Source organism: Notolepis coatsorum (genome assembly GCF_963971535.1).
Source record: "Notolepis coatsorum genome assembly, chromosome: 1".
Lineage (NCBI taxonomy): Eukaryota > Metazoa > Chordata > Actinopteri > Aulopiformes > Paralepididae > Notolepis > Notolepis coatsorum.
Genome location: NC_140165.1, coordinates 216,537,714 through 216,560,944, shown reverse-complemented (window position 1 = coordinate 216,560,944; position 23,231 = coordinate 216,537,714). Strand labels below are relative to the sequence as shown.

The 23,231-nt window shown below is 43.3% G+C and overlaps 1 protein-coding gene across 1 annotated transcript in view; it reads left to right on the top strand.

The window, feature by feature from the left end:
* atm (ATM serine/threonine kinase) overlaps positions 1-23,231 on the top strand; it is a 184,878-nt gene that overhangs the window by 62,499 nt on the left and 99,148 nt on the right. Inside the window, exons 25-31 of the mRNA XM_084308894.1 lie at positions 2,215-2,390; positions 4,259-4,520; positions 5,329-5,429; positions 7,126-7,252; positions 8,584-8,783; positions 9,190-9,364; positions 20,053-20,211. Coding sequence (XP_084165020.1) covers positions 2,215-2,390; positions 4,259-4,520; positions 5,329-5,429; positions 7,126-7,252; positions 8,584-8,783; positions 9,190-9,364; positions 20,053-20,211 — 1,200 coding nt within the window. The remainder of the gene's footprint in view (positions 1-2,214; positions 2,391-4,258; positions 4,521-5,328; positions 5,430-7,125; positions 7,253-8,583; positions 8,784-9,189; positions 9,365-20,052; positions 20,212-23,231) is intronic.

Here is a 23,231-nt window from a genome sequence, read left to right as displayed (position 1 = left end):
AATAATTAATGTTCTGTTTCTTTTTCTAATGTAGCCATGAGTAAAGACCATACCCCTATCAAAACAGCAGGCAAAGTGTATATTTTCAGCACTACGTTTGTTTTAGTTTTTTTTAATCCTCTCTTTCTCCGATTTTTCTCAGAGTTTTCTCCCCGTCCCAATTTAGTCGTGCCAATTCCCCCCCTCCCCTACCTGTTTGTTGTGCGCATGTTCTCCAACTGGTCGGTACAAGGGAACCCTGAAGTCCTCCGCGCGCTTCCTCCGACACGCGCGGCGACAGCCAGTGATTCTTTTTTCACCTGGCAGCGAGGACTCTCATTGGTGAAGTGTAACGCGTGGGAGGGCACACTGCCTCCATCAAGTCCTGCCTCTCGCTGAGCAAGCGCCCAGACCTGACCTGTAGGCGTCGCTGTCCACAACGCCAGATCCCCACCCGTGACTTCCCTCCCCCTAACCCAGCCAAACGGGTTAGTATAGCGATCAGCCCAAGCCAGAGGCAATGCTGACTTCGGGAGTCGAGACCGCAGCCTCTTGCATTGGTGACGAGTGCAATCTCCGCTACGCCACCTGACCGCCCGCAGCACTACGTTTGTTTACTGATGTTTAAAAAAAATCAGAAAATACGAATTTATCGGAATAATGCAAATTCTATCTCTTTTATCGTAAAAGAAACCGTGAGGAAAGCTAAATCCAGATCTAACACTGCCATTGGGAAGAGCAGATTTTTCCCTATCCATAGATGTATAATATGGCCATAATAAGGTAATTTATAGTTCATAATTAAATTTTGAATGTATAATTCAAATGGATTATAATTATTACTGTATCTACAAATCCTTCTGTTTATTCATTTGCTTAGATTTTTTGTACACTTTATCTCAAGAAGGTGCTGAATGAGCTCAGTGAGCGAGGTCGGAGGTTGCACAATTTTAACATGGTGTTCATAATTTATATTCTCCTTTGTTTCATCACAATTTAGCAAGCTTAGTAACAGACACATTCCCTGAGTAACAGACACATTCCCCAAGGTCCATAGATGTTCCTAGATACCAAGAACATGCAAATTGCCCTTGTAGAAGTGGAGCAATCTTCCATTTACTTGGGCATGTACTTAAAAAAAATATATATATATATATATAATTTTATTTTCATTTTCAACCAACATGGATACAGGATATGGTCAGTATACAACACGAAGACATATAAGACGTATAATCCACTTTGGTTATTTTTTCCCACTCCCAATGGGCATGTACTTTTAGGCGAATTTTCTGAAAATAGGGCTACAGCTTAACTCAATCAGTACCAGGGGTCGGGGCGCCAGGGGGCGCTAGAACGGCATCGCTTTAATCAATGGGGAGACTACGAAATTTGCGAGTGCTTAAAATATATCTTATATTATAGCTATGGGTCTAATACACCCGTTGATTGTCAGTGAGTTGCTTCCAGTCAACATGCAGAAAACAGATTGTTTTTTCATCTGTACATTTCCATTTTATACCGTTTTGAATATGAGTATAGTTTTGGTGATTCTTAGTAATCCCAGGAAAAGACGCGATAATAGTTTATCACGTTGTAATTTTTCGCCTGATTATCGAATCTTCCTGAAATCAACGCTAGATTATCATTATTATGTCTCCTCGTGCATACATGAAATGGCCCTCGTAGCGGGGCGCTCGCCCCCCCCACCACAGCCAACGGTAAAAAGCACAACACATTCCACACAGACAGCTTCGATCGCGGTAGAAAGAAATATCAGATCAACGCAAGTTTGTATATATAGAGTCCTTACCTGGTCTCTGATGTAATGCAAAAAAAAATAATCCAACTATCTGATCGCCATTCCAAATAGTGCTTGTGGAGGTCCGTCCGGCATTGCATATGAAGGGGGGGGGGGGGGGGGGGGTGCAACAGCATCGCAGATGTATCGTTGTACCGGAGTACGGCTCAGATCGGCCCAGAAAAGAAACTACACCATTTCTAATGGAGTGCAATACCGGCTGGAAGGCGTAGGCGGCGGTATTTGCCCTTTTGCGAGCTCAGACCCATTCCCAATGATAACATCAGGCTGGATGGATGAAAAATGAATGGATATAGCTAATAAAAGAAATAACGATTAAAACCCGACTTTTCTCGTGACTGGTGCAGAATGAGTTAACAGGTTAAAAAGTACTATAAAATAAGCATGGCGATTGTTCCTCGTCTCCTCTCCAGGTGTTGTGCAGCGTGTCCAGAGCCCTGGGCTACAGGAGTGTGGAGGTTTTCGTCAGTTCCCACCTGAACTACCTGGTGGCTGAGTGGCTGGGACAGAGACAGACTGACGACTGCTACACTCTGCAGTCCTTCCCCTACGCCCTTCTCAACCACAGCTCGCTCAGAGACTTCTATAGGTGAGGATTTCAACCTGGCTTTCACTTGATGTAACAGCTCCTCCGTCCTCTATAGCCGCTCTGCATAGACCTGTTTGCAGACGACCTCATGACAAATATGCGCGCAGACCCGAGGCAGAAAGGAACGTAATTCTAGTCTGAACAACCAGGCAGACTACAATATATTTGCATTTGTTAGCCATGCTAGCAATCTAAACAATCAATCCATGCCAAAGCTAGATATGTAAAAGGTGAAAGACTCACACTCACAGCCATGCTGATTTGGCTAAATGACATCCAGAGGTCTTCGTTTGAAACTACTTTTAGTCAGGGTCATGGTTTCTCCATAGAGCCCCGTTGTACTTTTTTTGGTGCAGCAGCTCACACAGGTCCGGGGGAACTTAGTCACGTGACTCAATTGGTATTGCTGATTGGCTCGAACATGGTATGTTTGTAAACAGCGAACAGGTCTATTGGGTGTATTCAAGTGGAGACACCGAACGGTAGATTCACGTTACAAATGTTTATATTAAGTCAGATCTCTCAAAAGCAGAGAATATTTTAGTTTCATTATCATACTGTATATCACACCTCCCATGACCCTGCAGTCTCAATATGATCAACATCGACTGAATTATCTAGCATGCGATTTTCCACTACAGATATCATCATGTAATTTTTTTTTATACCAAACAGGGAAGGTAAAAACTACTTTAAAACAATTGTATTGCACTGCACTGTTGCATCATTTTACTCTGTATATTCTATTCTACAATTGTATTGCACTGCACTATTGCACTATTTTACTCTGTCTATTATATTTTACTCTTTTTATTATTGTCTATTTTTAAAACTGCAATAGAATCAAACCGTAAACAAGGTGCCCTATTGGGATGTTAGATGTGAAAAACTGTGATTTTATATGTCTGCACTTTATGTGCTCATTTTATGTCTTTTTTCTGTTGTGAAGCACTTTGAGCTTCAATTTTAGTATGAAAGGTGTTATACAAATACAGTTTTTTATTATTATTATTATTATTATTATTATTATTATTATTATTATTATTATTATTATTATTATTATTATTATTATTATTATTATTATTATTATTATTATCATGTATATCGTTATCAAAACAAGTCATTCTGAATATCATGATATTTATTGTTTTTCCATATTGTCCAGCCTTACCAAACGGTATGAATCTGTCGGTTGCCGTAACACAAACTGTTTTAGGCGGGGACAATTTATCAGCCCATGACATTAATTTACGTGCTATGCGATTTTTCTTTCTTGTAAAACCATTTTTGAATGAAGACTTATAATTTATACAACATCCCCCTCCATCCATTAATGGCAGACCACATGAATCAAGGAGAGTAAATGAAGGAGGTGTCACTGCTGTCATCTTGCAGCGTATCCTGTGAACAGGATATAAAGAAATAATGACAGGAAGGTTAATGGTTAAAGACAACGTAATTACAACCTGGTTAATCTGACAAATCTGCACGGGAAGTTGAGGGGGAAGCCTCTTAGCCTCCATTTCCTTTAATATAAATGGTAAATGGACTGCATTTATATAGCGCTTTTAAACTAATGCGCTTATGCCTCACATTCACCCATTCTCTCACACATTCACACACCGACGGTGGAGGCAACCATGTAAGGTGCCAACCTGCTCATCGGGAGCAGTTGGGGGTTAAGGGTCTTGCTCAAGGACACTTCGACGCACTGCCGAGAGGAGCCGGAATCGAACCGAGAACCTTCTGATTACCAGAAGACCGACCTGTAATGTTGCAGTGAATTATCACAGATAGGAATTCAATTTCAAATGTCATGAAACTGTTGATGTTAAGAGTCTTGAGTCTGACTTTCTGTGTCCTCCTAGCTCTTCCTACCAGGTGCTGGTCCCCCACCTGGTCTTCCTGGATGACTTTGAGCAGGTTAAGTCCATCGGTGGCCTTATCGGGAAGGACTGGAGAACGTTGCTGGCTGACTGCTTCCCTAAGATCATGGTCAATATTCTGCCGTACTTTGCCGCATCTGGCCAGGACACACAGGAGGCCCAGCAGAGAGAGAAGGCCCGGCAGAGAGAGAAGGCCCACAGGGTCTATGACCTACTCAAAGACACCGACTGCCTGGGCAAACAGGTGAGGATAGATTCAACCATGCTTCTTGGAAGAATTGGGTTTAGCAGTTGATTTTGATTTTGAGCTTTGAGTAAGGTGACGGTCAAGTGTCTGGTTTTTGTTGCAGTGTAGCATCCTCCGATATGTAGTTGTCAGAGGGTCCAAATCCATTTAGTAGAGAAAACAACTTCAGTTTAGGCTGTTGTGGTCTTAACTTTGTTTTCTTTATCTAACCGTATTTACTCCGCTGACCTGTGTTAAAATACCATACTGTAGCAAACCTGGGATATAATTAATCATGATACATTTTCACAGGCATTATTTATCCACCAGTTATGTGGTAAGATCATGTTTATCTCCTAGGTTATGTGGTAAGATCATGTTTATCTCTTAGGTTATGTGGTAAGATCATGTTTATCTCCTAGGTTATGTGGTAAGATCATGTTTATCTCTTAGGTTATGTGGTAAGATCATGTTTATCTCCTAGGTTATGTGGTAAGATCATGTTTATCTCCTAGGTTATGTGGTAAGATCATGTTTATCTCCTAGGTTATGTGGTAAGATCAGGTTTATCTCCTAGGTTATGTGGTAAGATCATGTTTATCTCCTAAGTTATGTGGTAAGATCATGTTTATCTCCTAGGTTATGTGGTCAAACCCGGGTTTCATTAACCCTCCTTTTCTCCAGTTTGACATCATACACAGAAATCAAACCAATAACAATGTATAACCTATTGCATGTAAATATGTGTGTAATATGTGCAAAGAGGTTGTGGTATGCTGTACTGTGTGTCTCACCCGCCATGTTTGATAATATTGTAAATCCACAGCAAATCGACAGCCTGATCCACAGTAACCTGGCAGATATAGTGGTGGAGCTGCTCATGACTCTGTATGAAGGAGAGAAAGGAGACCTCAGGCGCTTCATTGGGTAATAATTATAACAACTAAAACACTTTACCTTCTACCATCAACTGACAGAAGTAACATTTGAAATCCGTATGAATGTGACCAGGGGCTGTAGGGCGCAACATCCTCCAACCACCCTGTCACCTGCGGTGTCCCCCAGGGATCCGTCCTTGGCCCCCTGCTGTTCACCCTGTACATGCTCCCCCTCGGCCGCATCATCGGCCGGCACGGTGTGTCGTTCCACTGCTACACTGACGACACCCAGCTATATATCCGGATCACACCATCATCACCTTCATCACCCCCCACACTGACTGCTTGCCTGGAGGAGACTAAGGCGTGGATGAACCACAGGTTTCTCCAGGTCAACAGTTCCAAAACACAAGACATGCTGATCGGTACCCCACACCAGGTCCGGTCAACCACCATCACCACCATCTCCTTCTCCGGTCAGGACATTCCCCTCTCCACCCTTGTCACCAACTTGGGCGTGAAAATGGACCCCCACCTCACATATGAAACACACATCAAACACCTCTGCAAGACCTCTTTCTTTCACCTCCGAAACATCACTAAACTCCGCCCCTCACTCACCCTGGCAGATTCCGAGAAACTCGTCCACGCTTTTGTTTCCTCCAGGCTGGACTATTGCAATGCACTCCTCATCGGGATCCCTAGTAAAAGCATAAAAAAACTGCAAACCATCCAGAATGTCGCTGCTAGGATCCTGATGAGGGTGCGCAAATATGATCACATCACCCCCACCCTCAGATCCCTTCACTGGCTCCCCGTGGAACACAGAATTGAGTACAAGGTGTCCCTCCTCACTCACCAGTGCGTACACGGTGGTGCCCCTGCCTATCTCAAGGAACTCCTCACCCCCCAGTCCTCCTCACGTTCCCTCCGCTCCGGCACAGCCTACCTCCTCAAAGCCCCCAGGACTAAGCTGCACACCATGGGCGATCGCGCCTTCTGCTCTGCCGCACCCAGACTTTGGAATGCTCTCCCCATCCACCTGAGAGCACCACAATCCGTCGAGGCTTTTAAAAGGGGCCTAAAAACATTTCTTTTTAACAAGGCTTTTGCCTGAATTTTCTTTTACTTTTATTTTTACTTCTATTCATTTTATTATTATTATTATTATTATTTTATTTTACTCCTAGGTTCTTCCATTTCACTGGTTGTTAGGTTGTTAGTCTTTTTAATTGTTTTTATTCATTTTAAATTGTTTTATTCATTTAACTTTTGTCTATATCTCCTGTAGCACTCTGAGATTCTCACGAATGTAGAGTGCGGTACAAATTGAATCCATTATTATTATTATTATTATTATTATAGGGATAAACATTCTGAGAGTAGAAATACTGAACAAGGATTAAACTGGTCTCAAATCAGCTTTCCTGTAGTACATTTCTTTTGTCAACATCATCCCGTAGACTAGATGGGACAGGACATTTTGAGTGCCTTCGTCCAGAGACTGTCCCTGGAGATTTCTCAAACCAAATTGCATGCGCATCCCAAAATGTCATAATTGTTTTAAAACAGTAAAAGGTCTATATGATACGTTCTACATACTGTACGGCCCCAGGTGGAGGATGATCTAGTGTGGTTCCTAACCTCTGGAACAATCTTTTCTAAACAAGGTCAATAAAAGAAGAACGAATCAGCAAAAGTAGAGAGAAATATTTGACCAGATTGTCTTTGTTGACTTCTCGTAGGGAACTGGACCCTGCGCCCAACCCCCCCTACTTCAGCTCTAACGACATCAAAGCTACTCTGGACTACCTCAGCAAGTGTCACGGTGCCAACCACAAGTCACTGGTGTCCATTCTGTCCAAGACCCCGGTGAAACACGCTGCTGCTTCATCTCTAGATTCACCTTCACATACTTATAATTACACACACACACACACACACGCACGCGCACACACACACACACACACACACACACACACACACACACACACACACACACACACACACACACACACACACACACACACACACATAGCCTATGTGTAACATTTTCCAGTTAATTTACCGGTAAATAATTTATTATTAATTCATTCATTTAATTTACAAATGTATTTATTTATTTATTGTTGATGTTATTATTAATACTTTCAGTGCCACGAGGTGGCGCCAGAGTTAGCGCTTGAATGCCACCATCGGCGCCAATGTTAACCTTAATATCGCCTAATCTATGTTTTAAATTATGGCTATGTGTCTAATCTGCCCGTCGCTTATCAAAGAATCCTTTTCCAGTCAGTGCTGTCAAGGGAGATTGGTTTTTTATCGCTTCATTTCCGTTTGAGAGCATTTTGAAAAGCACCCGTTTTGAGGTAAAAAACAGTCCATTCTGGGCCATTCTATGATAATCGTCTTTTACTGGAATATTCCAGAACGTTGATATTTGTCGGCCTATTTATGAATCGTTTTCAAATAAACGCTAGATGATCAATATTATACGTACACGCACGCCCATTCGAGCCGCGCACGGATAATCGCCGTGTTCATTTCCTCTTGGATTTTTACAGTGAAACCGATAGAGGACATTTCACAAAACAGCTTCATCAAAATGAGTCTGATTATCCTAACACTGATAACATAGATTCCTTACCTGACATCAGATGGTATCCAACTGGTATATTCCAATTCCTGATCACCATTCGAAAAATTCGACAAGTGTATAGATCCAACGTGTATACAGTAGAACACATGATTCCGCGGGGCTCAGAGGCTCCAGAATGAACTCTGATAACCCCGGCTGTGTCAGTGGACTGGAAAATGTGGAGTACAGGATTTTTTCCCCCATCCATTTTCATTGAGTCCATTCCAAAATCCCTTATGTCATCTGGGAGACGATAGGGGGCGCTTTTTTCCACATCTGATCGCCGGCGGCGCTCGGGTAGACTAGGGTAGGCTCGCGTGATGCAATATGATTTCAGATCGCTAAAAAAAAAATCAGAGAAATCTCGTGAGTGGCTTTCAACGAGATATTAATAATTCCGAGAAAACTCGTGAGTGGCATAGAAAGTGTTAATGCTATTGAACAAAATGTTCACAATTACGTGGCTTACCAACTCATGTTCTCCCCCCCCCCCCCATGTCCTGTCTCTCTGTTGTTATTATCCTTGTGAATGTTGTTGTGGTGGTGGTGGTGGATGTTGACGTAGATCTCCATCCAGAGGATCCTCCTGGCAGTGTGTGAGAGGGCAGCGGAGACGACCAACGGCTACGAGCGCCACCGCATCCTCCTGATGTACCACCTGTTTGTCAGCCTGCTGCTCCGCGAGGTCAAGGACGGGCTGGGAGGGGCCTGGGCCTTCGTGCTCAGAGACATCACATACACACTCATACACCACATTAGCAGCAGGTTGGTACACACACACACACGCGCACACACACGCACACACACACACACACACACACACTTTGGGAGGATTCTGGGCCTTCGTCGTCAGAGACATCACATACACACTCATACACCACATTACCAGCAGGTTGGTAGGCAGACAGTAATACACACGCTCGCTCGCTCGCTCGCTCACTCACTCACTCACTCACTCACTCACTCACTCACTCACTCACTCACTCACTCACTCACTCACTCACTCACTCACTCACTCACTCACTCACTCACTCAATCACTCACTCACTCACTCACACTCTCTCTCACTCACTCACTCACTCACACTCTCTCTCACTCACTCACACTCTCTCTCTCTCCTTCTCTCTCTCTTCCCCCCCCCCCCCCCCCCCCCCCCCCCCCCCTCTCTCAGCTCAAGCCAGTGTGACGAGGTGTCTGGCCGGAGCTTCTCTCTGTGCTGTGACCTGCTGACTGCAGTGTGTCGGGCCGCCCTGCAGTTCTGTGACGATGCTCTGGACTGCCACCTGCAGGTCATCGTTGGTACTCTCACAGCCCATGTGACCAGCCAGTCTGCCTTCTCTCAGCAGGTAACGTGACCAGACATCCAATATCTTTCCCCAGACCATTTTTGTGTCATTTTCACTGCAATACTTATTTAGAGTCATTTAACAAGGACACATGGTGGCATTGATGAAAAGTGTTGCAGGCTTTAACCCTTTCACTACCACACTACCAAAGGTTTAACCCTTTTCACTGCGACAATACAGAAGGTTAACCCTTTCACTGCCACACGACAAAGGGTTAACCGTCTGTAGTGTGGTAGTGAAAGGTTAACCTTCTGTAGTGTGGTAGTGAAAGGGTTAATGCATATTGTACTGAGCATAGACTTTCATACCATGGTGTGGAGATGGCTAGCTCTGGGTGCCCTTTTCGCACAGATCTGCCAGCACAACACATGCACACACACACACACACACACGATGAAATGGTAACAATGCTTGTCAACCCTGATATTGGCCAAATGGAAAGAAAAAACATATCAGGGCAGTGAGCAAGAGGCTGAGCTCTCTCTCTCTATCTCTCTCTCTCTCTCTCTCTATCTCCCTCTCCCCTTCGCTCGGATGACCAATTAGGCAATAGCGTGAAAAGTGAAATACTTAGCAAACCTATAAATGCAGTTCAGAATGTCAGTACAATTGAATGGTGTTCTACAGCATGTAATGGTTTTCTACAACATGTAATGGTGTTCTACAGCATGTAATGGTGTTCTACCGGGAGCTTTCATACCGTGGTGTTGAGACAGTCAGCTCTGTGGGCCCTGTGTTGGCACGGTCTGTAGGTGTTGAAGTATGATTGTTGTTGTCAAGCTGGTCCTACGCCACTAGGGGGCAGAGCGGCTAAGTGGGAGTGAGTAACTATGAATGAATGTATGAATTAATTAATTAATGAGTGAGTGAGTTATTGACATTGCCAATCATAGAGGTGCTTCGCATAATTTTTTTTTACTAAACACATGGTCATATTGCTGCACTAGTGGCTCTTTTTGATCCACTTTTTCTCATTTTTTCTATTTTTCTCCCATCCCAATTTCGTGTTGCCAATTCTCCCCTCCCCTGTCTTGAACGTTGCTAGACTATGCCTCCAACTGGTTGGCTGTAGTGAGGATAGAAGCCTTGCATCACGTGTCCCCTCCGGTACACGAGGAGGCAGCCTGTCGCATCTTTTCACCAGAGAGCGCAGACTCTCAGTGGCGAGGAGTAACGCGTGGGAGGCTCACGCTGCCCCCGATACTTCCTGTCTCTGCTGTGCAGGCGTCACCCAACCGACCTGTAGGAGTTGCTGTCCACAACGTCCAATCCCCACCCATCGACTTCCACCCGCTACCTCTGTCAATTGAGATAGTATGATTGATGACTGGCCCAAGCCGCAGGCAATGCTGACACCGGGATTCGAGACCACTAGTGGCTCTTTTGATAGTATCACACTCCTATGCAGAGCTCTGCATCTGTACATCACACAGCCTGTAACATCTCTGCCCCAAGTGCCCTTTTAACTCAATCAGTGCCAGCTATTGGCCTCATCCTGTTCTAGCTAGGCCACGCTTTAAAAGATAGGAGTGTGTCACCTTGTTTGTAGAGCTAAATCTATATTTTATATTATAGCTATGGGTCCAATGTCATTGTCAATTGACAGTATGAACCTTCCCTTCAATATGCCATAAAGAAATATTTTTTTCATCGATACGTTCCCGTTTTATACCGTGATGAATATGAGCGTTATATCGGAATGGTCTGGGATCATTCCTGCAAGGCTAGTTATAAGGCGCTAAGCTAATAACGTTAAATTGATTGCCTTTTCGGCCCTACACAAGCTAGAGTTAAAAATCCAAATGCATTTGATCGGTATCATGTTCCATCATGAATGCATGAAAGGGGGGGGGGGGGGGGCGGGGGAAGTCATTTCTGATTATTGATTACCAGTAACGGCATTAGTATTGAATGCTAAAAACGCGAATCAGCTGGATCGGTATGAAAACATTGCAATCAAGCCAGAATTTACGTCAGATAGTCCTTACCTGTGGCCGGGAGTATTCCAAAAATAATATTCCAATTGTTTGATCGCCATCTGGTACATCCAATGTCGATTAGGGCCACGGCATAATCAATCACAGCATATGCATCAGATGTCCCGTAGACGTTTTGATGCGACCGATTGAACCTATAGCCAAGTCAAGAGTCAAGAGTTTTATTTGTCACGGCATACAAGCATACAGTGAAATGCGGGTGGTCATGCCCGCAGCGATTGTGCAATAATACAAGTAATAAGAATAAGACATTTGTGCAATAATACAAGTAATAAGAATAAGACATAACAGGTATAATGTACATAAAGTTTACAAAAAGCATGGTAAAAGACATGCTAAGGTCCTGCGATAGTGCAATACAATGTTAGCTACGGATGAGGCACTGGGTCTTATGTACACTACTATACAATACTATACAATCTACAGTTATACTATATATCCTAATGCTATCTTGCTATATCCATCTATTTACTATACAAGAACCACTCCCGTTCTTTTTTCCTTTTTTTTAAGTGACCTTTTCATTGTGTAAAGTGACTGTTGAGTGTGAGCGTGTGCAGCATGTGTGTGTGTGTGTGTGTGTTCATGCTAAAGTGATTGTTAGTGTGTGAGCGTATACAGTATGTGTGTGCTTGTGTGTGGAGAGTTCAGTGTTCAAGACTCTGATGGCCTGGGGGAAGAAGCTGAGCCGAATTCTCTCTGTCCTAGTTGCTGGTGTGTGCAGGCGTTTGCCTGACCACAGCAGCTTGAACAGGCTGGTGTTGGGGTGGTGAGGGTCTTTCATTATTCTGCAGGCTCTGGATTTGCACCTCTTGTTATATAAGACCTGCAGGGTGGTAGTGCAATACCCGTAGTACGCTCAGCTGAGCGCACCACTCTCTGTAGGGCCTTCTTGTCCTGTGCCTTGCTGTTTCCATACCAGGCAGTGATATTTCCAGTCAAGATGCTCTCTACAGCTCCGGAGTAGAAGGACTGGAGTATCTTCCTCGATACTCTGAACTTCCTTAACTGTCTCAGGTGGTAGAGGCGCTGCTTCGCCTTCTTTACGACTGAGTCTATGTGTGTTGTCCATGTCGGGTCTTCTGAGATGTGGACCCCCAGGTACTTAAAGCTGCTCACCCTGTCCATGATAGCCCCGTTTATCCACAGTGGTGTGTGTGTCCCCTGCTGTGTTCTCCTAAAATCCACGATCAGCTCCTTGGTTTTACCAATGTTCAGGAGCAGGCTGTTGTCCTGACACCAGCGTGCCAGTTAGGGCTGGGCGATATGGCCAAAAATAACGATATCGATAACAAACAAAAAAAAAAACGCTTAACGCTGAGCTATAGTCAATGAACAACAGTCTCACATAGCCCCCCTTCTGGCTGTCTAGGTGAGAGAGGGTGTTGTGTAGTACCTGAGAGACCGCATCCGCATCATCAGTGGACCTGTTTGACCTGTATGCAAATTGCAAAGGGTCCATATCACTGGGGAGGGAGGCACAAATGTAATCCTTAACCAGCCTCTCAAAACATTTCATGACCACAGGGGTGAGTGCCACCGGTCTGTAGTCATTAAGACCTGCTGGGGAGGATTTTTTTGGTACCCGTATTATAGTGGACACCTTGAAGCAGGCAGGGACCACGGACTCAGCCAGGGATAGATTAAATATGGTGGTGAACACTGGGGCTAGCTGGTTAGCACAGGACTTAAGTATCCATCCTGTTATCCCATCTGGGTCAGCTGCATAAATGCTCTTCTCACACTGTGTTCCGTCAATGAGAGAGTGCCCCCCCCCCCCGTTGAGTTGGTCCCCCTATTGAGGGGGCGCTGACTTTGTAGTCAGTTATCATCCGTAGTCCTCGCCATAAACCTCTTGTGTCGTTCTGGGCCATTTGTGCCTCTATCTTGCCAGCGTATGTCCTCTTAGCAAGCTTTACGGCCTTGCGCAGAGTATAGACTGTAGCCTTATACTTATCCATATTTCCTGACGCTCTGCCTAGGTTATAAGCACTGGTGCGAGCATTCAGTGCCACTCGGATGGAATTGTCCACCCACGGTTTCTGGTTTGGGAAAACCTGCACCTTTTTCGTGGGGACAATACCGTCAGCTAGCGTTGCTATAAAGCTAACAACAACATCAGCAAACTCACTGACGTCACTGGAGCTCGCCTGAAGCATTCCCCAGTCGACGTCATCGAGTGCGTCCTGTAGCGTGGCCTCTGATTGGTCGGACCACTTCTTTACCTCACGTGACACGACAGCGTCACGTGATCTCTGCCGATATGCGGGGATAAGCAAGATGGCGTTGTGATCCGATGTGCTTGTTGAACCAGCTAATGGGGGGGCTGGTATTGCCTTGTAACCGGTTCTAAACAGGGTGTAACACTGATCAAGCGTATAATATTTCCTCCCCTGGTGGTGCAAGCGATGTGCTGAAAGAAGTTTGGCATCACCTTCTTCAGATTCACCTAGTTGAAGTCGCCGGCTATGATCATTGCTGCGTCTGGGTGCTTGATCTGTTGCTTGTTTAGATGTCCCTGTAGATCCGCCAGGGCCCTGGCGGTATCTGCTTGTGGTGGGATGTACACTGCCGTCATGATAATGGCAGTGAATTCTCGGGGGATGTAAAATGGGCGACATTGTATGGACAGATGTTCCAGGTCCGGCGAGCATGAATGGGAGAGTATCTTTACTTCCTTCGGATTGACCCAGTTATTGTTGGTCAGAAGACACAGTCCTTGCCGTGTAGTAAAAATCTGTGCCCGGAGACCTTACAGTGTAACACAAGGGACTGGAACAGGGTTTACTGCAGCTCGATACCGCCACCTGGGAGAATTTGGCTGGTATTGCATAGGGTTGGGCACCGAAAACCGGTTCTAATAGGAATCGGTTCCTAACTTCCGGTTCTTTTTTTTTACTTTTTTTTTTTTACTTTTTCTTTTTACTTTTTTTTTTTACTTTAATACCCTAGTTACAGTACAGCAACCAAATTAAACTGTATCAAGTCAACTGAAAATGTGAATAGTATGATTTTCTTAAAAAAAAAAAAAAAAAAATCCTTCGAAATAAGCTGTGACCTGTTTTGACCTGCACCTCAAAGAATCGGAATCGAGAATCGTTTAGAACAGGAATCGATATGGAGAATCGGAATCGGAACCGGAATCGTTCAAATCCAAACGATGCCCAACCCTAGTATTGCACCCTCGGCATCGCAGTAGGGCTTCTAACGGCAACACACGGGTCCCTGGCTTTAAATAGGATATTAAAATCGAAAAAAATAAAAAATTAACCAAACACGTAATATTACGTGGTCTGGCACCCAACGGTTGTCGGGCAATCACGTAATATAACGTGGATGGCCCCCATTGAGTTAAAGGTAACAATTCACTGACCTCTGTAACCAAATTAGTTTGCACGACAATGCGCAATAATATTGAACTGCATAGTGTCACATGTAACCAAATATTAAGCATGTCTGAAAATGTATGAGCTATGCAGTTACAGGTGCAGCTCAATAAATTAGAATATTGTGGAAAAGTCAATATATTTCGCTGTATTGATGCAGTAATTTGTGCAAAACTAAGTACTGAGTGAACATACATGGAACATTTTTCAGAAGGCTGACATTTCTATATAAAAAATATTTATGTCTTATAATATTCAAACTTTCTGAGATACAGAATTTTGGGCTTTGAATGAATGAATGAATGAATGAAAACTTTATTTAACAGATTGCAGAATGGGTACAATACAGTACGGCTCAATACATACAATTGTTAAGGGGATGCAGACCTGAGAAAGACGTTTGTCTTGTTTCCATCAGGGTCCCCCATTTTCAATTCATATAGACATTTATGACATACATAACATACATGACATTTATGGCATAGGGACATATAGGTATTTAGTACCGATACATTTGTGACATAGGCGGTATTCAAATATACAGTACTGTTACCCCTAGATCCTGACAGAGTATATACATATGATGGGGAGGGGACTGTACATTAGGAGGGGGTGGGTGGGTGGGAGGGGAATATACATACGGCGGGGAGGGAATATATACATGCGGTGGGGAGGAGACTGTCTATTAGGAGGTGGTGGGGGTTTTGGGCATTTACGGTGGCCAGTTTCGAATTGCAGCCTCCCGTAGGTGCTCTTTAAGGGCGGTTTTGAATGTGGGCAGGGATTCACATTCCTTTACAGCTTTGGGTAGGGCGTTCCACATTGTTGTGGCATAATTGCGAAACGTGTTTAGTCCCTTGTTTGAGCCGAATCTGGGTTTAACATAATTTGTTGAGCTTCCTCTGGTGTAGTGGTTGTGGTATTCACTGACCTTTGGGAAGTATTTTGACATGTACATGGGCACCCCGGTCGTATAGTGTATCTTGTAGACCAGGCCCATTGCAAGTTGCTGTACTCTGTCGTCTACTCTAAGCCATCCTAGGTTGGCAAAGTGGGCAGGGGTGAGGTGGGTTCTGGGGTTCAGGTCAAGTAGTAGTCTGACCAGTTTGTTTTGTGATGTTTGTAATTTTGTTTTAAGCGCCTTTGAGGTGCTTTGGTACCATGAGGTGCACGCATAGTCATAGTACCCTTGAATGAGTGCTCCTGCCAGAGTCCTCAGGGTATTCTTGTTTACCAGAGAGGAGATCCGGTACAAGAATCTAGTTCGTTGGTTGACTTTTTTTATTACATTGGATGCCATTTTGTCACAGGAAAGATTTGCCTCTAGGATGGAACCCAGGTAGGTAATTTCGTCTTTCCTTGTGACAATATTGTCACCCACTGTAACTGAGAAGCCGTCGGTCTTGCTGAGTTTGTTATTTGAACCGAAGAGAATGGACTCTGTTTTGCCCATGTGTAATGATAGTTTGTTATCAGCGAGCCATATGCAGATTTTGCCTAGTTCCGTGCTGAGGGTTTTTTCAACCTGCAATTTGTTCTTGTCAGAGACCAGCAGGGCTGAGTCGTCCGCAAACAGGAACAAGTTGCAGTCACAGGCTGACGACATGTCATTTGCATAAATTAGGAAGAGTAGCGGTCCTAGTATGCTTCCTTGTGGAACACCACAGCTCACTGTGAGGGGGGGGGATAGAGTACCGTTTACCTCTACCATCTGTTCTCTCCCCTCCAGGTAGGATTGCATCCAGCTCACTGATAGGCTATCAAAACCAATTGCTTTTAGCTTGTCCATTAGAATGGAGTGATTGACAGTGTCGAAGGCCTTTTGTAGGTCCAGCATGACCATGCCGCAGTATTTGCCAGCGTCCACCTCTTGTTTGATGTGGTCGTTCAAATAGAGGAGGCATGTGTCAGTGGAGTGGGACGTTCTGAAGCCAGATTGGAATTCGTAGATTAGGTTTTTTTCCGCCAGGTACTTTTCAACCTGTTCGTAGACTATTTTCTCCATGACTTTCGAGATGGAGGTAAGAATAGAAACAGGGCGGTAGTTGCCTGGGTCTAATTTGCTGCCCTTTTTGTGTAGAGGGGTCACTCTCGCAATTTTGAAGTCCTTGGGGACGTGCCCCTGTTTTATAGAGAGGTTTATTATGTGTGTGATGACTGGGGTGATGGCGGCTGCTGCGTCTCTGAGGAATTTGGAGGGGATGTTGTCATGGCCAGTGGCCTTGTTAGGTTGGAGGGCGCTCAATTTTTTGAGTACCTCATCGGTTGTTACCATTTCAAGTTTGAAGTCGTCTTTGTGGACCCCTAGGTTTTTGTAGTATGCTACTATGTGTTCTACCCCATAATGCCCTGAGTGGGAGGGTAGTTTGTTTACCAGTGTTGTGGCTATGTTTGTGAAGAAGATGTTTAAGTAATTGGCTACATCCAGCTTGTCTGTGATGAGCGTGTTGTCCGTCTTTATGTTTATGTTTGAGAATCTGGTTTTAAGTTTTTTACTGCAGCCTAGTTGAGCTGTAAGCCATAATCATCAAAATTAAAACAAATAAAGGCTTGAAATATTTGTCCCGGACTATTCGATCTATCGTTAGAGCCTTTAGCACAATATATAAGACAATCCCAATCCATAGAACCAATCGTAATCAAGGGCACACAACATAACATTTGTTTATATGCGGACGACGTAATATTGTTCATGCAAAACCCCAACACCACATTGCCTCATCTGCTCAAGTTGATTGAGAACTTTGGTGATTTATCGGGATTTAAGATAAATTGGCCGAAGTCGGCTGTCCTTCCACTTAACACCCCTGCAAAAAAAGATATAACCCTCCCAGGAGAGATACCTATGGTAAAACATTTTAGATGCTTGGGAGTGGAAATATTCCCCACCATAAGACAAACGGTGAAGCACAATTACACAAAAATCCAAAACAAAATCAAAGACGACCTTGATAGGTGGGCAAAACTTAAAAACTCAGTACAGGCACGGATATCAATAGTTAAGATGGATGTACTACCTAGAATCAACTTCTTCAGTTCAATGCTACCGTTACCCCCTCCAGAGGGTTACTGGAAAAGATTACACTCCTCCACATACAAATTTATTTGGAATAACAAACCACCACGTATAAAAAGATCCACCGCACAGAGAAATAAAGCAGACGGTGGCATGGCATTTCCAGATTTTTTCCACTATTTTAAGGCGTACACATTAAGACCATTGACAACATGGTTTGACCCCCAAGCATTAGTATCCTGGAGAAAATTAGAAGAAAACATAGTAGCCCCACATAGACTGAAGGACATAGCATACACTAAACTACCAATCAAGCACTGTGAACGGAAATTTGGCCCCATAATTACCCATGCGATCCGGATATGGCGTGAAACACAAAAAAAATATCCTAACCCACAAAAATGGCACAATCATACTCTCTTATTCAATAACAATGCACTCTTAATTGAAAAACGACCTATAAGATTCCCTATATGGGAAGAGCAAGGCATACACTCATTAGGGGATGTTTTTAACAAACAGGGTTTTTGCAGTTATGGAGAAATATACAAAAAATGTAATCTCACCATGTCCACATGGCTTTTTTTACATACAGTTACGGCTATGTTTGAAGTCTCACGGTGTTCCATTAGACATACCAATTGAACACCACAGATACCACAAATTCTTCTATGAAAGAGAGACATCGAGAGGTTTTGTTTCAGATTTTTATCATCAATTACTAACGTCCTCGTATGAAACCCTCCAACTAGACTCTGTCTGGAGGAGGGATATACCAGACCTGGAAAGTGACTTTGATTGGCAAGGAGCCTGGGCAAATGTCCGACTTACATCAAGGAACCCGGACCATCAACAAATCAATCTTAACTATATTCACAGGACATACTTGACTCCTATAAGATTGAACAGAATGGGTCTTAAACAAGACTCCAAATGCTCCCAATGTACAAACGGGGACGAAGGGACATTTATGCACATGTATTGGGACTGCCCACCAGTTAAGACATTCTGGAAAGATGTGACCCAACAATTATCAAAACTTGTATCTTGGAATATACCTGTACACCCTTCTGTATTACTATTGAATGATGTTTTTGAGTTTGCAGTAAATCCACAGCTAAAGAGATTGGTTTTATCGGGTATCACAGTAGCTAAAAAGCTGATCGCATCACGCTGGTTTCAACCGGAAAAAATTTGCCGGAAAGTTTGGTTTCTTACATATCTCGATGTGATTTATCAAGAAATATCTACAGCAAGAATTCTGGGTCTCAATGAATCCAAAATGTCAATGTGGTTAGAAGTGGTGGAGAGAATAAAAGCTAGCTTATAATGGTAGTGTCTGGTTAGGAGCGAGGGATAATGGAGGTACTATCCAAAGAGGGGTCCGGGAGGGGGGGGTTCGAGCTGGAGCATATGTGTGTAGGTTTTTAGATAACAGGTATTAGGGGTATATCCTGTATAAGACATTGGTATAAATGGTAATTTCGTTGGATATACACTGTATATTAATGCTTGTGTATCTTATCGTGTGTTGTCATGTTTGTTTATATGTATGTTTAAAAAAAAAAAGAAAAAAGAAATTGTAATCAATCTATAATCTATGAGTTTTGCTTTTTGAATTGAATTACTGAAATAAAAAAACTTTTCCACGATATTCTAAATCTAATTTATTGAGCTGCACCTGTATATCGCAAAGGTAAATAGACAAATTTCTCTGCTTAAGGAGGTAGAGCAGTTTTCTGGCAATCTAAAGGTTCCCGGTTCCCGGCCATCACGTTGAAGTGTCCTTGAGCAAGACACTTAACCCCTAACTGCTCCCGATGAGCAGGTTGGCACCTTGCATGGTTGCCTCCACCGTCGGTGTGTGAATGTGAGGAGTAAGTTGCAAAGAGCTTTGGATAAAAGTGCTATAATAAATGCAGTCCAGTCCATTTACCTCACCTTTTTGGCTGCGTTCAGCATCGTTTAATGGACACGAGGGAATAAGTCTCCTTATATTTCCACGTGAAGTGAATTTCTTTTAGCGTCTTCAACCAATTTTCAGTTTGCATTTCTAAAATAGACTAAAAAAGATGGATGGAACAATTCATAAAAGCACCAGTAGAGCCAGTTAGTTTACTTCAAACATCATCCAACCCTCTGATAGTCTCTCTGGGAACAAAAGAGGCAGTATGACGACACCGATGCAGATGTGCAGTTTTGAGCAACATTCATAACACTCTCCTCAATACCCCAATAGAAAATCTCTCTCTCTGTCTTTATCTCTCTCCGTCTTTCTTTCTTCTCTAGGTGCTCAGTTTGTTGAAGTTCCTAGTGGTTGAGAACCAGGAGAAGCTGAAGGGTGCCATCTGCAGGCTGGAGACCTTCCCTGACCGGCCTGAGTTCAGGGAGCTCAGGGCCGTGCAGCACAAACTGAAATACAGCAGTGGGACCTTCACCCTGCGACAGGTACAGTAGCTGCCTCAGACATATATATATATACGTGTGTGTGTGTGTGTGTGTGTGTATATATATATATATATATATATATATATATATATATATATATATATATATATACAGTATATGCAAATCAAAACATTGATGCGTCTCCACCTTATACACCAAGCACACAACTGACTCCATATCCTATGCGTCCCTCCCCAGATATTAATACTCACACCAATGACTCCATATCCCATGGTCCTATGTGTCCCTCCCCAGATATTGATACTCACCAATGACTCCATATCCCATGGTCCTATGCGTCCCTCCCCAGATATTGATACTCACCAATGACTCCATATACCATGGTCCTATCGTCCCTCCCCAGATATTGATACTCACCAATGACTCCATATCCCATGGTCCTATGCGTCCCTCCCCAAATATTAATACTCACCAATGACTCCATATCCCATGGTCCTATGCATGATTCCCTCCTCAGATATTAATACTCACCAATGACTCCATATCCCATGGTCCTATGCGTCCCTCCCCAGCTATTAACACATTGAGTGCCAGCGACGTCATAACTCGTTTTATTAGCCCCCCCACTGAGTGCCTACGACGATTATTATTGTTTTATTTTTTTATTAGCGATCTGAATTCATATTTCATCAACCGAGTCTCCCGTTGGTACAGCAGCCCCTGTAGGAGCTCAGAATGGAAAAAAGCGCCCCCTATCGTCTATCCCTGTGTAACTGCAGGCAGTCGATTAGACTGACCTGGGATCTGTAGATCTGTAGAGGTGGAGCCAACTGGCTCCTTGTGCTGGCGAGCAGTCTGCTCAAGAGGGATCTGATCGCGGGACGGAAATCAGCCTGGAATATATATTTACAGCAGCCAATAATCAATCAATAAGCGTGATCGATATTTGGAATGGCGATCAGGAATTGGAATCATCTTTTTGGAGAACATCTGATCTATGGTAAGGAGTCTATGTTACCAGTCTTGGGGTAATCGGAGCTGTATTCGCTGAGATAACAGCGTGTCCCCTATGTGTGATTTGGCTGTGATCGCTGATGAGGAAATAAGATAATCGATTTTTCAGCTCGCGTCTATAGCGTGCATACGTACACATACTATCGATAATCTAGCGTTTATTTGAAAACGATTCATAAATAGGCCGAAAAATGACAGTTTTTGTGTATTCTAGAATATTCCAGTAAATGTCTTTTATCACGGAATCTTTATATTTTCCTTGAAAACTAGGGCTTTTCAAAATGCTATAAAACGAAAATGAACCGATAAAAAAACAATACGTTTCGACAATGTTGACTGCAAACGAGTCATTGATAAGCGACGGGCAGATTAAAACATAGATTAGGCGTTTTTAACGCTAACATTGCAGTGGGTCGTGGCATTCAAGGAGGTTCCGGGGCACCGAGCTCCGGCACGGAAAGTGTTAATACTCACCAATGACTCCATATCCCATGGGCCTATGCGTCCCTCCCCAGATATTAATACTCGCACCAATGACTCCATATCCCATGGGCCTATGCGTCCCTCCCCAGATATTAATACTCGCACCAATGACTCCATATCCCATGGTCCTATGCGTCCCTCCTCAGATATATATTTTTTTGAACAAATGTTTTTTTTATTTATTTATTTTTTGACATGACATACAAACCTTTACAGTAGAAATCCACTATAAAACACATACATGCTCTTACTCGTTCTCCCCCCCCCCCCACGGACCCCCCTTGAATACATCCATTATTCCGTTTGATACCAAGGATTAATAGTTCATATAATGTTTCATCCTCTCCACCACCCCTAACCAGATTTCTATGCTGGCTTCATTAATACCTAGAATTTGTGCGGTAGATATCTCCAGGTAAATCACATCAAGATATGTAAGAATCCATACCCTCCGGCACATTTTATCAGGTTGAATCCAGCGTGATGCTATTAGCTTTTTGGCAGTTGTAGTACCGGACAAGATTAGCCTCTTTATGTGTACAGAGTGTGATACCTGAGAGACATCATTCAGCAGCAATACAGAAGGCATTACAGGTATTGTAAAATACAAAAATCCTGATGATAGTGGGGTTATTTCTTCCCAAAATATCTTAACAGGCGGACATTCCCAATACATATGCATAAATGTACCATCATCACCGTTTGTACATAAGGAACATCGAGAGTCTTGTTTAAGCCCCATACGGTTCAATCGAATAGGAGTTAGGTAAGTCCTATGAATAAAATTAAGATTAATCTGTTGATGATCCGGGTTACGTGACGATAGCCGAACGTTTGCCCAGACCTCAGCCCAATCAAAATCTACTTCCAGGTCTGGTATATCCATCCTCCAAACTGAGTCTAGGGGAAGGGCTTCATACGAAGATGTAAGTAAGTGACGGTAAAAGTCTGTGACAAATCCTCTCTATGTCTCCCTTTCATAAAAGAACTTGTGATATCTGTGGTACTCAAGTGGTGTCTTTAATGGGACTCCATGAGCCTTCAATCATGCTAATAATTGTCTGTAGAAATAATATGTGGAACTGGTGAGGTTAAATATATCTTGATAGCTACAGAAACCCCGTTCGTTGAAGATATCTCCCAATGTATGTATGCCATTCTTTTCCCATTTGGGAAATCTGATAGGTTGTTGTGCAATAAGGAGTGTATTGTTATTAAATATGGGAGAGTGTTTATGCCATTTATGTTTGTTAGTACATTTCTTTTTTGTTTCACGCCATATCCGGATCACATGTGTAATAAGAGGGCCAAATTTCAAGTTGCATTGCTTAATTGGTGTATACTACATCCTGCAGTCTATGTGGTGCCACAATGTTTTCTTCTAATGTTCTCCAGGATACAGATGCTTGAGAATCAAACCAGGTAAAATAGTTGTAGAAGTCTGGAAATGCTAAACCTCCGTCGGCTTTGTTTCTCTGTGCGGTGGATCTTTTAATTCCTCAGATATTAATACTCACCAATGACTCCATATCCCATGGGCCTATGCGTCCCTCCCCAGATAT